At 38.2% G+C, this 14,161-nt stretch overlaps 1 protein-coding gene across 1 annotated transcript in view; it reads left to right on the top strand.

Moving 5' to 3' along the window:
- Nucleotides 1–14,161, top strand: part of ppp2r5a (protein phosphatase 2, regulatory subunit B', alpha isoform) — a 35,264-nt gene that overhangs the window by 16,597 nt on the left and 4,506 nt on the right. The window contains exons 2-12 of the mRNA XM_057823123.1: nt 754–950; nt 2,432–2,533; nt 2,759–2,851; nt 5,308–5,438; nt 8,115–8,174; nt 8,385–8,493; nt 8,693–8,746; nt 8,922–8,972; nt 9,069–9,188; nt 10,731–10,858; nt 11,161–11,262. Coding sequence (XP_057679106.1) covers nt 754–950; nt 2,432–2,533; nt 2,759–2,851; nt 5,308–5,438; nt 8,115–8,174; nt 8,385–8,493; nt 8,693–8,746; nt 8,922–8,972; nt 9,069–9,188; nt 10,731–10,858; nt 11,161–11,262 — 1,147 coding nt within the window. The remainder of the gene's footprint in view (nt 1–753; nt 951–2,431; nt 2,534–2,758; nt 2,852–5,307; nt 5,439–8,114; nt 8,175–8,384; nt 8,494–8,692; nt 8,747–8,921; nt 8,973–9,068; nt 9,189–10,730; nt 10,859–11,160; nt 11,263–14,161) is intronic.

The following is a 14,161-nucleotide window of genomic DNA, read 5'->3' as shown; positions in this document are numbered from 1 at the left end:
ACAGTTTTCGCCCAAAAACTAATTACATAGTTTACATGCACATAGTTTGAACTACTGAATTTAAAAGCATGGACTTGGGCTAGATGAAATACTGTAGTTCTAGCCTTTTGGTTCGGAAACAAAACTACACACCCAATGATGAATAGCATCTCATTTGAGGAAAATAGCAGAATGCTAATATTCACCTTTGTACAATTCAGCTTGTTCTTGTACATCGGACCTGTTATCAGACACATTCTCGAATATTGTTTTCAGCAGTTGTAGCTCTGATACATAAATATGTGTGACAAAACATCTTAAAAGTGTTTGTCTTTGACCTTGCACAAAGTGACTGAACCCTGCTCATCTCAGCAGGGTGCTGTCCTGTGGCCACAGTGATTACCTATGCTGTGCTCAAACATAACATCAGTGCGCCTGTCTGGGTGGCTTCCAAATGCTGTTAATAGATTGGCTGGGTTGGACAGCTTTAATAACCATGGACGTACTCACAGTCTAATCCATAAAAGGCTTTAGAGTCAAAGCTGGGAATGACTAGACTGCCTCTTTGTAGCTCAATGTCTTATGCTTTGTGTATACTTTTTGCCATGGATTTTGAGCATTCCAGGCAAAATCAGTACTGTGGAGTTATACATTTTTAAATAAATACTGGCTTTGTATGTGGGACACCATTCCACCAATTTAGACTGTTGAGTTTTGGTGGTGGCAGTGGCAAGCACTCTCTCAATTTCTGTATTTTTCCTTGTGTGATTCCAGATGCTCCCTCCACTGAGCAGCAAGAACTTTTCACCCAGAAACTCCAGCAGTGCTGCATGCTCTTTGACTTCCTCGATTCTGTGACTGATCTGAAGAGCAAGGAGATCAAAAGGGCCACACTAAATGAGCTGGTTGACTATGTGTCCACTAACAGAGGAGTGCTGGTCGAATCTGCATACCCTGAGATCACCACTATGGTCAGTATAGATGTAGATTTAAAATATAAAACAAAGGGATGTGGTACCATAGTTGTTCATAGAATCCCAGTCAATTGAATCATGAATTGTCCACTTAGTTAAAAAATTATGAGAAGAAAGTCAAAATCTGTGCTCAGAGCTTTGCAGTGATTGTTCACACAAACTGATGGTACTACAGACTTGTATGGGAAAAAATGGTATGATGGTTCAGAGAATATCCAATGTTTTGTATTATTGTGCACCTAAAACAAGAAAAGACAATGCTTCTACTGCAAAGCAGAACTGCATTACATAACAGCACATCCAGGATTGCACACACAAGAAAGGTCTTTGTTTTAGACTACTTTTTTAAGGTCTTGGTCTGCTCTCGGACTGAACTTCCAAAAGACTCCTTCTCCGTTTGGGCTGTTATTCAAGTCTTGGTCTTGGTCTCAATGATTTTTGATTTTGGGCAAGTCTTGGTAAGGTTGTGTGAGCAAAACACTAACAGTAACATTATAAATGTTATAAATGTGCAAATTGCTAAATGGCTAGCCAGCTAAAGTGGCTAACCTGAGGTTCCAATAGCAAACGCTACACTCTCTTTTGGGTTACACCCACATCACCAAGTCAGCCCCCCCCCCCCGTCTTTTAATAAAGCCACACACATTAAAAGTAACATACTGCACTGTAATTTAAAATGTGAGGACAACTGAACTAAATAATACTGGCACACTACTTCACATGCATTTTAAGGTTGACAGTTAAAAGCGGAAAACGTACCCCTCTTGAATCATTCTCCATTGTCCTAAGTAGTTTGTCAGCATTTTCCTCAAAGGTTCTTGTGAAAAAGACATCTTCAAATACTATATTATGCTGCCCTTCTTTCTAAAGGCTCCAGCAGTTAGCGCTCCAGCAGAGCACTGTTGCAGCTATGCTATGTGCGTGCCTACATTTAAAAGCGACCCAATGCTACATTTTAAGAAACAACAGCTCATTTATTTACTCATTTTACTGAGGCAAAATTACGATATCAAGACAAGACTGTACCAATGGGGGCATTTTAAGAGCGCAACACCTTGACATCTCTAGTGTCCACTATTAAGTTTTAGGTGTGTATGTATTTTGATCTAGCAGAGAGATATCCTCTCCACATGCTCTGTGAAACAAACCCGATGCACTCAAGAAGATTACAAAATAGAGGCTGATCATGTCTACTGTCTAGACAGGTTTTGTAGTGTCAGCTGTATATTGGATATACTGTACATTGCCATAGTTAAAATTAAATACCATACTTGCTATAGTTTTAATGATGCTGGCAGTCACCCTAATTGAACAGTTACAGAAATTGTGACCATTCTAGGCCAAGTGATAAGTTGACACTCAAGGTGCTATTTATTATCTGTAAAATTAACATATTAATTCTCTAGGCCAAGTGATAAGTTGACACTCAAGGTGCTATTTATTGTCTGTTAAATTAACATATTAATTCTTTTCCACAGATTAGCACAAACATATTCCGTACACTTGCACCAAGTGACAACCCAGATTTTGACCCAGAGGAGGATGAACCCACTCTGGAAGCTTCATGGCCTCATATCCAAGTAAGGATGTGATTTTGCCGCTTGCCTGTTCCTTATAGAGCTGCATCATGTTGAGAAAGGCTGTGTTGGAGCTCCTGAGATATTTTGGCATTCACAATAAGTTTTGATTCTAAGCATGCCATTTCACTTCCCGTACATTATTTTGTAATTTGTGGCAAACCTGCAAAAATCGGTCAAAAAATCAATACTCTTTTTTTGTTGTTGTTTCTCCTATGTATTCTGTAGCTTGTCTACGAGTTTCTACTGCGTTTTCTTGAGAATCCGGACTTCCAGCCCAGTATTGCGAAACGCTACATTGATCAGAAGTTTGTACTCCAGGTAAATGATTTTTTTTCATCACTTACTTTTGAAAACATTCATAACTAGGGTTGGGCATCGATGAGACCCGGTTGTAATACTCCGATGCTCCCGGAATCGTTCGAAATTTTAAAATCTCGATTCCATGGTTCGATGCCCTGACTGCCGAGCGGAAAAAAATTGCTGCTGAAAACCACGGAGAAGAAGCCACAAGAAGCGTGTGTTTTTGCATTGCAACTTGATTACAACTATGGACACGGTGCGGCAGCGCTCAAAAATTTGGCTCAACTTCACACAAAAAATGACCAGTCAGCTCAGTGCAACATTTGCAACACAACTATATCATGCAAAGGTGGCTGCACGACCAATATGATTAAAAACACCCGCGTATTTGACACGCTGCGCCGTCAGAACCAGGTAAGTAAAACAATGAATTACGTCATCTTCTGTTCCCGCAACCTGACCCCGGATTAAGCAGCAGATGATGGATGGGTGGAATAATACGTGAATAAGTCGTATTATTATGTCGGTATAATATCACATGTAGTATATAGAGGTAGATGCGAATTGACAGACTCTGCGACGTTGATAAACAGCCGCCATCTTAAAGCAGTAGACTTCTCAGTCAATATATAGCCTATATAAGCAGCTACGTACTTAACGTAGCACGTTACCGCCTCTCTTAAAATCAGCAGTATTAAAAGATCACCAAATTATAATCAATAGAAGAATTTATACTAATGCTTCGTCGTTGCTCCCAGGTAAGGTACATGCATGGCAAAAGAATATGTGTAAATGTGTTTTTCAAAAATAAACATATTTGTGAAAGTGCACTCCTGTGGAAAGAAACTTCATTACATTCAAATTCAAAGATTGATATTTATATACAAGTTAAAAATAGCCCTGTGAGAAGTTCATATAATTTAAAAAATCATCGAGAAGTTTAAACATTAATATGACCTATGCATTTTTTTTGACCCTCCCCTTTTTTTTTTTTTTTTGACCCTGCCTCTTAAAAGAACCGGTACTGGAATCGAAACGTGGAATCGTAGCTGGAATCGTTCAATTTCAAACGATGCCCAACCCTATTCATAACGCATGTTTTTAATGATTATGATCTTGGTAAAGGTTACAGCTGGGTTTCCCAGTTAAATTTTGTGCTGTTATTTTATTTTTGTTTATACACATTTTAAAAAATTATTCAGTCTATGATTGCATTTGCACTAGTCAGTTTGCTGTATTATATTTAGCGTGGAACAATTTATAATGATGCAATTGTGGTCTGACTACATGCTATACAGGAAGTATCCAAGGCAAAGTACACATTATTTTAAATAGTGTCGCACCGCATCTGTACTTTTAGTCATTGCACAGGAGTCCCTCACTCCACTGGAACCAAAAGGCCTGGAATGTTGGCTTGGCTGCATCAGAGGTGCCGAGACTGATTTTCCATGATGTGAGCGTGTCGTGGGGAGCTTTAAATAGCCGCCTGTTGTTTTGCTCTTTAGGAGGAGATGAGAGGGCTGCGGTTGGGAGCGATTTGACAGGATGGATAGTTGGAGTTTTGGGTGGCAAGTGGAATGTAGAAAATACACCCGCCCAGTAGTTTGGTCAATTTTATGTCCTCTATAAAAATGTATATATTTGGTGTGGCGAAAACTGGACATCTGCTAAGAAGTCATGTGCTAAAATTGTAATAGATGTCCTGGGATTTTCTCCAGCACACTTACAGCTATGGCATTATAATAAGCTTTTATTATGAGTAAATAACTCACACCTTAATTCATTCATCAAGTCTTTTACTACAATATTCAACTGGAAGTCATCAGTAAGGAGATTTGACTTGATTTGACACAGCAGACATGTTTTCAATATTTTAAGTCATGTAAATGGGTCCTTTCCAGAGAACCACATTGAATTAGAATGGATTGCATGTTTTAATAATGACACCATCCTTTCTTCTTTGCTAGGTGGTTATAAAGAAATAACAATTACAATTTGAATTGGGGATGAGGGAATTTAAGATCGAGATCGTATTAGTCGTGAAATATTTAATCAAGCAAACCTGGTGGAGATGCAAATGTATTTGGTCGATCGCTAACAGTCCCTCAAAAAGAGATTTTGATGGTTTTTACTCTTTTTTTTTTTTTTTTTTTTAATGGTTTTTAAAATCTTTATTACACTCCAAGTGAGGCAAACTGTGACGCTAAACACACAAAACAGAACATTAAAACACATGCTGTGTTTACAAAAAATTAAAATTTTCGAACATCCAAAGCTTAACGCTATTGTACAATCTAGGCGCCATCACCTGCTAAAGAAAATTCTATGAAACTCTGAGTAAAAAAAAAAATAAATTAAAAAAATAATAATAATAAAATAAAATAGAAAACCTAAGTTTTAAAGTGAAATATTGTGAAAAAAAATCAAGAACCCTAATTTATATTCTCATTGAATTGTTTTCTGTTTTTCCTTAGCTTCTAGAACTGTTTGACAGTGAAGATCCAAGGGAAAGAGACTTCCTCAAGACCATCCTGCATCGGATTTATGGAAAGTTCCTCGGGTTACGAGCCTTCATCAGAAAGCAGATTAACAACATATTTTTGCGGTAATAAACCTTATTTTGTTATTCTACTTCTCATAATAGTGTCTTTTGGGGGTCCCAATGGGAGAATCTAAAAGAAACTCAAACTGCACCAAAAATAACATTTTTGATTTCAAGCCACTGAAAGTTGTGGGAAACGGAGTACGTTCAACGCTAAACAATTCCTTGTGTTAAACACTAGCCACGTTTACATGCTGACTTTTATTCATACCGATTCAAATAATTCCGAATGGAAATTTCAGATCAGCTGTTTACATGTCACTTCATCTATTCCGAACCAGCGTTTACATGTGTCTGCCTTTATTCCGAAAGGACGTTTGACAACTGCCGTCTGACATGCGCAGATTAATCAAAACAAAGCGTCACGTTGCAAAACATGGAGATCGATCGTCAGAGTGCTGCTGTTTTAACTTTAACCCACTTGTTGTGTTTGTGGGGTCGTATCCGCTTCTGCTGTTTTGCTCTTTTGCCATGTAGTAGCCGGTTTTCCACCGGTTTCTAATCTGGTCAACGCTCCGGTCTATTCCGGCTTCATGTAACCTCTCGTGAACTTTTTTAAATAGTTCACTGTTCCTCGTTTTACGCCCGTCTAAGCGAGCAATTATATTCAATTCTTTTAAAGTTTGAATTAAATACAATCTTTCCGCCGGACTCCAATAAGGTGCGCTGTGCTTGGAAGCCATGTTGCAAGTGACGTTACTTACGTCACAAAGTGACGTCACCACGTCAGTACGGAGCATGTGCAGAAAGAACGCAACCAGACACCATTCCGCTTCCCTGTTTACATGATATAATTTTACTTCTAATCGGTTTGGGAAAAGGAATATTCCACCCCTGTGAATCGGAATGAAATTCCATTCGGTTTGGGCCTGTTCATTCCGAATGAGGTGTTTATATGGAACACATTTATTCGGTTTGAACAAATATTCCGATTGTAATTGGAATATTTGGCTCCATGTAAACGTGGCAACTATCTATATCACTAGAGGTGGGAATCTTTAGGCACCTAACGTTTCAATTACGACTAACTGCTTTTAATGTTTCGTACATTAGTTACAAAAATTGTACTAAAATAATCTTAAGTTTAAATAACTTGATACTGAAATAGTCGTTTAACAGTTCAGAACAGTTAATAAAACACTCAAGTCCCCATTCTTTATCAGCAGCTTTAAACTACATTCAATTAATGTTGTAAATCAGAGGTGGCCAACCATGGTCCTCGAGAGCCGCAATCCAGCTTGTTTTCCATGTCTCCCTCCTCCAACACACCTGAATCAAATTAATCAGGATTGTTAACAGGCAACTGCAGAGCTTGCTGATGAGCTGATGATCATTTGATTCAGGTGTGGTGGAGGAGGGAGACATGGAAAACAAGCTGGATTGCAGCTCTCAAGGATCAGGGTTGGCCACCCCTGTTGTAAATCAACCGTTAAAGTTGTTGAAATTGCTCCCATTATTCCATAATTTCCCTTCTGTCTACTTTAGACATGTGAACGTTTTAAAACTGTTTTAAAGATGGATTCAAGTCAAGATGTTGCCGATTTAGGAGTACTTTAGTTAAAAATGAATTAGGTTCGCTCAGAAGGTTCGCTACAACAGCTTTTCAGAGAAGTCTACTGCTTTAAGATGGCGGTTGTTTACTAACACCGGCAAGTCTGTCATTTCGCATCTAGTTCTGTTTACATGTACTAACGCTGCCGAGTCCGTCATTTCACATCTAATTCTGTATACATAAGATATCTACCGTAGCATTATGTGGACGTAGTTTGTAGCGGCAGTCAGATATTAGTTTTTATTTATTTATTTATTTTTTTAATCTAGCGGCATGAGTTGAGCCAGAGTCGTGAGTTGAGCATTATCAGTACCCGGTAATGAGTCATTACCCGGGTAATGACAAGCATGATGTTTACTCTCGGTCCATTCCGTTCCTCATTGCGTCCCAAAGACGGCGCCGACTGTATTTTAGTTCCGCTTTACTCGACATATTTAAATAATCGGAATTTGGATGTTTGTGAATTGTTCTCGAATCTTGCACGGGCGAATCGCGAATAATCTAAGAATCGTAAATTTTGCACACCTCTATGTATCACTGTTTAATTTGTGTGCCTACAAACAGCTCTTTGTGTTTTTTTGTTCAGGAAAAAATAGATGTTTCTTCTCACCATGTCTTTGCATTGTGGAATTCTGAACACATTAATCTAACTTTTTAAACACAGAGAAGAACATAGTGCAGAGGGACAAACATTCCTGACAACGTGTTGATTCTTTACAGCTCTTGTTGCTGCGTGACAATGGGATTTAGATGATTGAAACGTGGGCCCCTTAATGTCATTTCCAACAGGCATTGGTGGCAAAAGGGATGCACCCACTTTGACCATCTGCCATGCAGGATAAAAATAGTGTCATCATTGTAAAGCACTGTATGTACATACCTTAAGTGCATAGACGTGGCTTACTGAACACATGAGGTGAATCATTTATTCATCTGTCATTTGCTTGTGTGCCTTTTTAGCATCATGAAGGTGGCTCTATTTATTAAAAACTTTTTTTTTTTCAACCAAGGGTGGTACACTGTATGGGGTTCTCTACTTAACTGCACCCATGAATCACCACCAATTTGACAAAAAAGGGTCTCTTGTGTGTTATATTCTTTGTATGTCACTTATGTTGCATTTCTAGGTTCATCTATGAGACTGAGCATTTCAACGGAGTTGCTGAGCTCCTGGAAATTTTGGGAAGGTGAGTGCAAGAAATGAACAATCTATATCGTCTTTCAAGTCAAGGTTTTTGATAATAATTTTAGACTCTTCTATTTTGGTCTGAACTTTACTTCTGGTTATATAATTGGTCTTAGCAAAGTAATATTCCCCTTTTAGTGTAGTACATCATGATCCTCACCTGTATTCAGTCGTTATGATGAGGACTACTGTGTGTGTTTCCTTTCAACAGTATCATCAACGGCTTTGCGCTGCCTTTAAAGGCAGAACACAAACAGTTCCTGATGAAGGTGCTAATCCCATTACACACAGCAAAGGGACTGGCTCTGTTTCATGCTCAGGTAGGAATATTTCTACAACGCCATCTAGTGGTTTTCAAAACACTCAGTTGTTTTATTAAAAAAAAAAAAAAAAAAGCAAAAATCAAATTGCGGTGGTGATGAGAGAAATCTAAGATAACTTGGAGAATAATGCTATCATTTTAATTCTGCTTTAGTCTTAACAAGAATATCATATTGGGCCACTTATGTTGTCTTTCAGCTGGCGTACTGTGTGGTCCAGTTTCTAGAAAAGGATCCAACACTAACTGAACCGGTAAGAAAATAAATAAAATAAACAGACATTCCTCCCACTCTACACACTATCCGGGGGCCCTAAAATTAGTCAAGCTGCAGAGAAATCTGGTGTTCAAACCACCCACTCAACAGAGAGAAAGATACATTATTCACATTAGAGACGTCCCCAGCAAGTTGTTTTGTTTTATATTTAGGTAATCCGAGGCTTGCTGAAATTTTGGCCCAAGACCTGCAGCCAGAAAGAGGTAAAAAAAAGAAAAAAGCATGCTCACCAATTACAGCACATATGCTCAGTTTACATTTGACGCTTTTATTTTCTGACTTTTTTTTTTCCTTACCAGGTGATGTTCCTGGGTGAAATTGAGGAGATTTTGGATGTTATTGAACCTACGCAGTTCAAGAAAATCCAGGAGCCATTGTTTAAGCAGATCTCCAAATGTGTGGCCAATCCTCACTTTCAGGTAGGCTTGATCTAATTAAAGCAACACTAGGTAACTTTTCAACCTTTTATTAAATATTTTCACATCATTTGTGATGATATGTCGACTGACAACTCCTTGAATTACACCTCTTTTATATCTTGGGGTCTGTATCACTTTCACTGTCACTAATTAACTTTGAGGAGGGTAATAAGAACCCTGCCACACAAAAAAACTACAAACGTGCGTACTGCTTTACGGCATACATCACTTCCCCATTCTTTATAAAGGCCCAAGCTATGCTTCTGCGGCAGACCTGCGCCGTCAAGGAAGAACCGATTTACGACCCTCAGCTGTAGCCTCTCTTGTTCCTTCACAATTTTCTGACTTCGCGTCGCGTCAACGTGTGTGAGGTGGTGGAAATGGACTGTGATTGATTGGCTCAGACTGTTGTTTCCGGTTCAGCGCGAAATCACCGCCATTGTCAAACATGATTTTGCTACACGCAAAAATGGACCAAGCCGACAAGAGTATCAACGAAGAGCAAGTATGACAACTTCTACAATGTCTCGTCAAGAAATTATGAAGATGCGGGGTAGAGGTCAGCCACCGATTACATTAAAAAAAATGGAAGAACCACCCAAGACAAGTATGCGTGTGTTCGGAATCGAATGGCCACACGAAGCGGTGACCCAGTCAGCCAAAAACTGCCAGCTTTTTATTACTTTGTCGTATTTTTGGTTGGTGCACTTCATTATTTATTGTGTACATATGTTTGCTGTGAGTCGGCGACTTATGTACATGTCACACTTCAAGTATATGAAGAATAAAGCACAGGTTTGGTGTCAAAAGAGTTGTTTTGATGTTTAATTTTTTAAACAACAGACAGTTCACACACAATACATCATCACTGATTGAGAGTGCCTCGGTGCTTTTATGATAACGTGTTTACCATCAAGGCTTACAACGCAGTTTGGGAAGTTCCATAGCTGCCAGAAATCTGCTATGGCTTCCCACTGGCTGGTTATAGGACATTGCAAAAAAAAATCAGGCTGGAGGGCTGTCCACAATTCTTTGCAGACCTCGGACAAAACGCCGGACACAGTGCTCAACGCCAGTTTGAAGCCAGCCGCCACAGCTGGCTGGCTTCCACCTGAGGCTGGAATTCGTAATGTGACGGCATCAACAGTCCGACAGACTGCCTCCAAAATAGTCTTCTGTGTCGCCTGCTTCTCAACATTTGTATGATCAACATTTGTTGTTCAATGTTGATGAGCTGAAGATCCACATTCAAGCGTTTTAGCTCCACTGGCATTGCAAAAATTGACCAAAACTGAAAAGTTACCTAGTGTTGCTTTATTTTTTTTTGGGGGGGGGGGGTGTAATTCTTTTAAAATACATTTTAGCATAATTTATGTATATATATATATATATATATCTTTTGTTAATCTCCATTATCTCTCTCATGTATATATATATATATATATATATATATATATATCTTTTGTTAATCTCCATTATCTCTCTCAGACTCATGTACGGGTAAATGAGCAGTTACTAATTGCTCTTTCTTGGCCCTGACAGGTAGCAGAGCGAGCACTGTACTTCTGGAATAATGAGTACATTCTCAGCCTCATTGAAGAGAACATCGACAAGGTCCTCCCCATCATGTTCTGTAGCCTCTATAGAATCTCCAAAGAGCACTGGAATCCGTACGTACCCTGTAACGTATATGTGCTAAGGAAAGTCCAAAATTTGACGCATCTCCACTTTACAAAGTGATTGAGGCACCTCAATGTGATGCATCAGCTCAAAAGAAATATCCTGCAGTGCCTGCAAATATTTTGCTATTGAACCCTAGTTAAGAGGTTTCACATTGATTGTTGTTACATTACATTACAAATTTCGTTTTGCTATGCACTTGATTTTTGCTGCAATGTAGAAATGTTTCGGAATAGGACTACAGTTTGTTTTGGGGACCTGGCCCCGACTGAACCCAAATCTAATGTTTTAGGACCATCGTAGCTCTGGTCTACAATGTGCTGAAGACTCTTATGGAGATGAACTGTACACTCTTTGACGAGTTGACCTCCTCCTATAAATCAGATCGGCAAAGGTGAGTTAAAACTGAAACCAATGAATTTTGGTATATTGACGACAGAAAGTCCAATTTAAATGAAATAGGGATGTTGTATTGTAGGGCTGCAACTCAAGATTATTGTTTTTACGATCAATTAATCGGACAATTTAAAGATGATTCGATTAATCAGATAAATGTCACTTTTTGCAGTGACCATTACGATGTAACTTGCAGTTGTTTTAGGCATGTAGAAGCAATGAAGATAAAATGAATTACTATTTTCTTCAAAAAATATATTTTACATAGGGTAGTGCCATTTTAGGCACCCCACGATTCGATTCGATTACGATTCAGGGTGCTAACATCCGATTATTGAACGATTATTACGGTATTGACGATGATCGTGATTATCGATTCGACATTACTAATTAATACAGTAGCCAAACAAATTTATGTCCATTATTTATTTAAAATATCCTAATGATTCAACAGGAACGATGGAAACATGCCCATACAAAAAAAAGCTGCCCTTAAGCTGCTTTTATATTTTTTTTATTTTTTTACAAGAAAGTGCAAAAACATTAACCATTTTAAAGGGAGTACTTATTTCTCTCAACAATACAATAACATTTACATAGGTGGAATGAATTCCACATTTTCTGGAAACAAATTATCTTCAGAAAGACTTCTTTTAACCAATATATTTTGTTTTCACAGATTTCTGTACTATTTCGCATGTTTGTAGTGTTACCGCTGTACTTAATCCTGGTTTTACACGTTCTGCATATGAAATACACGTTTGCGAATTAGCTTAACGCTCGGCGCTAACTAGTAACATTCAAAAACAACAACAATAAAGGCTAAACAGTACAAGAGGGTTCGCGTACTCACCTTTAATAGATGCACATGGGTCTTAGCAACACACTCAGGACATTTTTTCAATTGAAATGCCTTAAAACTAATGCTGGACATCTGAAATTAGACAATTATATAGACAATTTATTTTCCAGTCATTTAAAAAGGAGTAAATCTCTCTCTCAGTAACCGGCAGCATCCATCATAACGTGCGTGCGCCCGTTAACGGTGCCCGGGCGGCAGACATATCTTGAATTTTGTTCTGCTACGAGCGGCTGCCATCAAGTTATGAGGGAAAATCATCGTTTTTGAACCTTTATGAATCGTAATCGAATCGTTCCATGTCGAATCACGATGCATGTAACAATCGATTTTTTTGGAACCCCTCTAATTTTATTACAGCTTCCCGACTTAACTGTAGTATACAACTGTACTGTTTTAAGTACATATAACGTTTTTTAAAAAAGGTTCTGAGTACAAAAAATTAAAAAAAAAATTCTCAGTACACAAATCAGACAAAAGTCCTGTTCATTCAAATAAAAAAAAGTGCTGCTCATACGTTTTTTTCTTGTGCACATAGCGCCGATATGAATTGTGTCAATGACTCATTTATTTTCTTTGAACAAACTAAGCAACAAAATCGAATAAGTAGGAGGCAGACTGTAATTAATCCGTTTTCTTCATGAAACAGTTGTTCATAAATAGAATCCAAATCCAATTTCAAAGCACACTCTCTTGTATGACAATTTACAGTTTGAATGGAAGGTTTTGAAAGGAGACTAAGCTGAATGGGTTCAAGTATTGGCCCGAATATAAGACTGCCTGATTATAAGACGACCCCCTTTTTTTCAAGACTAAAGTTTGGAAAAAAAGACTTTTGGAATACCAAATTTATTTTTGTACTGAACATATTTACCGTACATCCGAAACACATGATTATAACAATAGATTTGAGAGAAAAAGCATGTTATTTTGCCTCATTCAAATTTTAATATCTGAACATTTAACTATTTAAACTAAAGTGCAATGACATTCGTAAATGAATGGCTTCTGGTTTTTGAAATGTAAATAAACCAATCTATAAGGATAGAACAACTAAATTGCAATAACTGCATTAACCATCAAAATGAAGTCTAACTGTGATTGTAGTCTTGAAGCAAATCTCAATAAGGAAAAACATTGCAATTAAATAATGCAAACTGTTTAAACGAGAGTAGCTGAGATCTATCATGACAGAACATAGCTTCAATGATATCTGGCGCCATCTAGCGTTGTGAATGGGGAGAGTAGCTGAGATCTGTCATGACAGAACATTGCTTCAGTGATATCTGGCGCCATCTAGCGTCGTGAATGGGTATAATGTCTAGACCGCGAATATAAGACAACACCCTCTTTTTCAGTCTTATATCAGTGCAAAAACACAGTCTTATATTCGGGCCAATATGGTAAATAAAAACAATGCAGTGATTTGCAAATAATGTTCAAACTACAGTGTATTTCATTAACTATACTACCAAGACAAGATATTTAAAGCGGAAATGTGAAGTAAGGTTGGCCAACCATGTTTTTGAATAATATCAATGGCTAAACAATTATAAGCATTTTTTTTTTTTTTTTTAACGCAACCCTTCCAGATTCTTTGTTTAACGCATAGCAACGCCCTTGACAACGAAAATGCTTTTCTTCGGCAATCTTCGGAAATCTTCGGAAATGACGTCACACCTAGAAGTGCGAGGGAAGTCCGCCATAGAACAGTATTGTTAATTGCATTGTTTCTCTGTAAGATGCCACGGCGGTGTGTGGCGATGTTTTGTTCTCACTCTAACGAAAAGTTGTCTGAGTGGCCAAAGGATAGCAGGGCACGTAAAGGGACATCTTTCGTTCTCACGAAGCGAATGAATTTCACGCCATCATCGAGTAGTGTTCTCTGCTACAAACACTTTGAAGATGCCTGCTTCCTTAACCGGTCTGCTTATGATCAAGGATTTGCCAAAAAGTGTGATTTTTGGATGGATGACTGATGACTTTGTCAAAGCAGAGCTGCCAACTGTTGTGGAATGTACAGTAGAAGCTCGCGACG

This window comes from Corythoichthys intestinalis, chromosome 19 (genome assembly GCF_030265065.1).
Source record: "Corythoichthys intestinalis isolate RoL2023-P3 chromosome 19, ASM3026506v1, whole genome shotgun sequence".
In the NCBI taxonomy this organism is placed as follows: Eukaryota; Metazoa; Chordata; class Actinopteri; order Syngnathiformes; family Syngnathidae; genus Corythoichthys; species Corythoichthys intestinalis.
The sequence above is the reverse complement of the archived record's forward strand: the minus strand, read 5'-3'. Positions and strand labels throughout refer to the sequence as shown.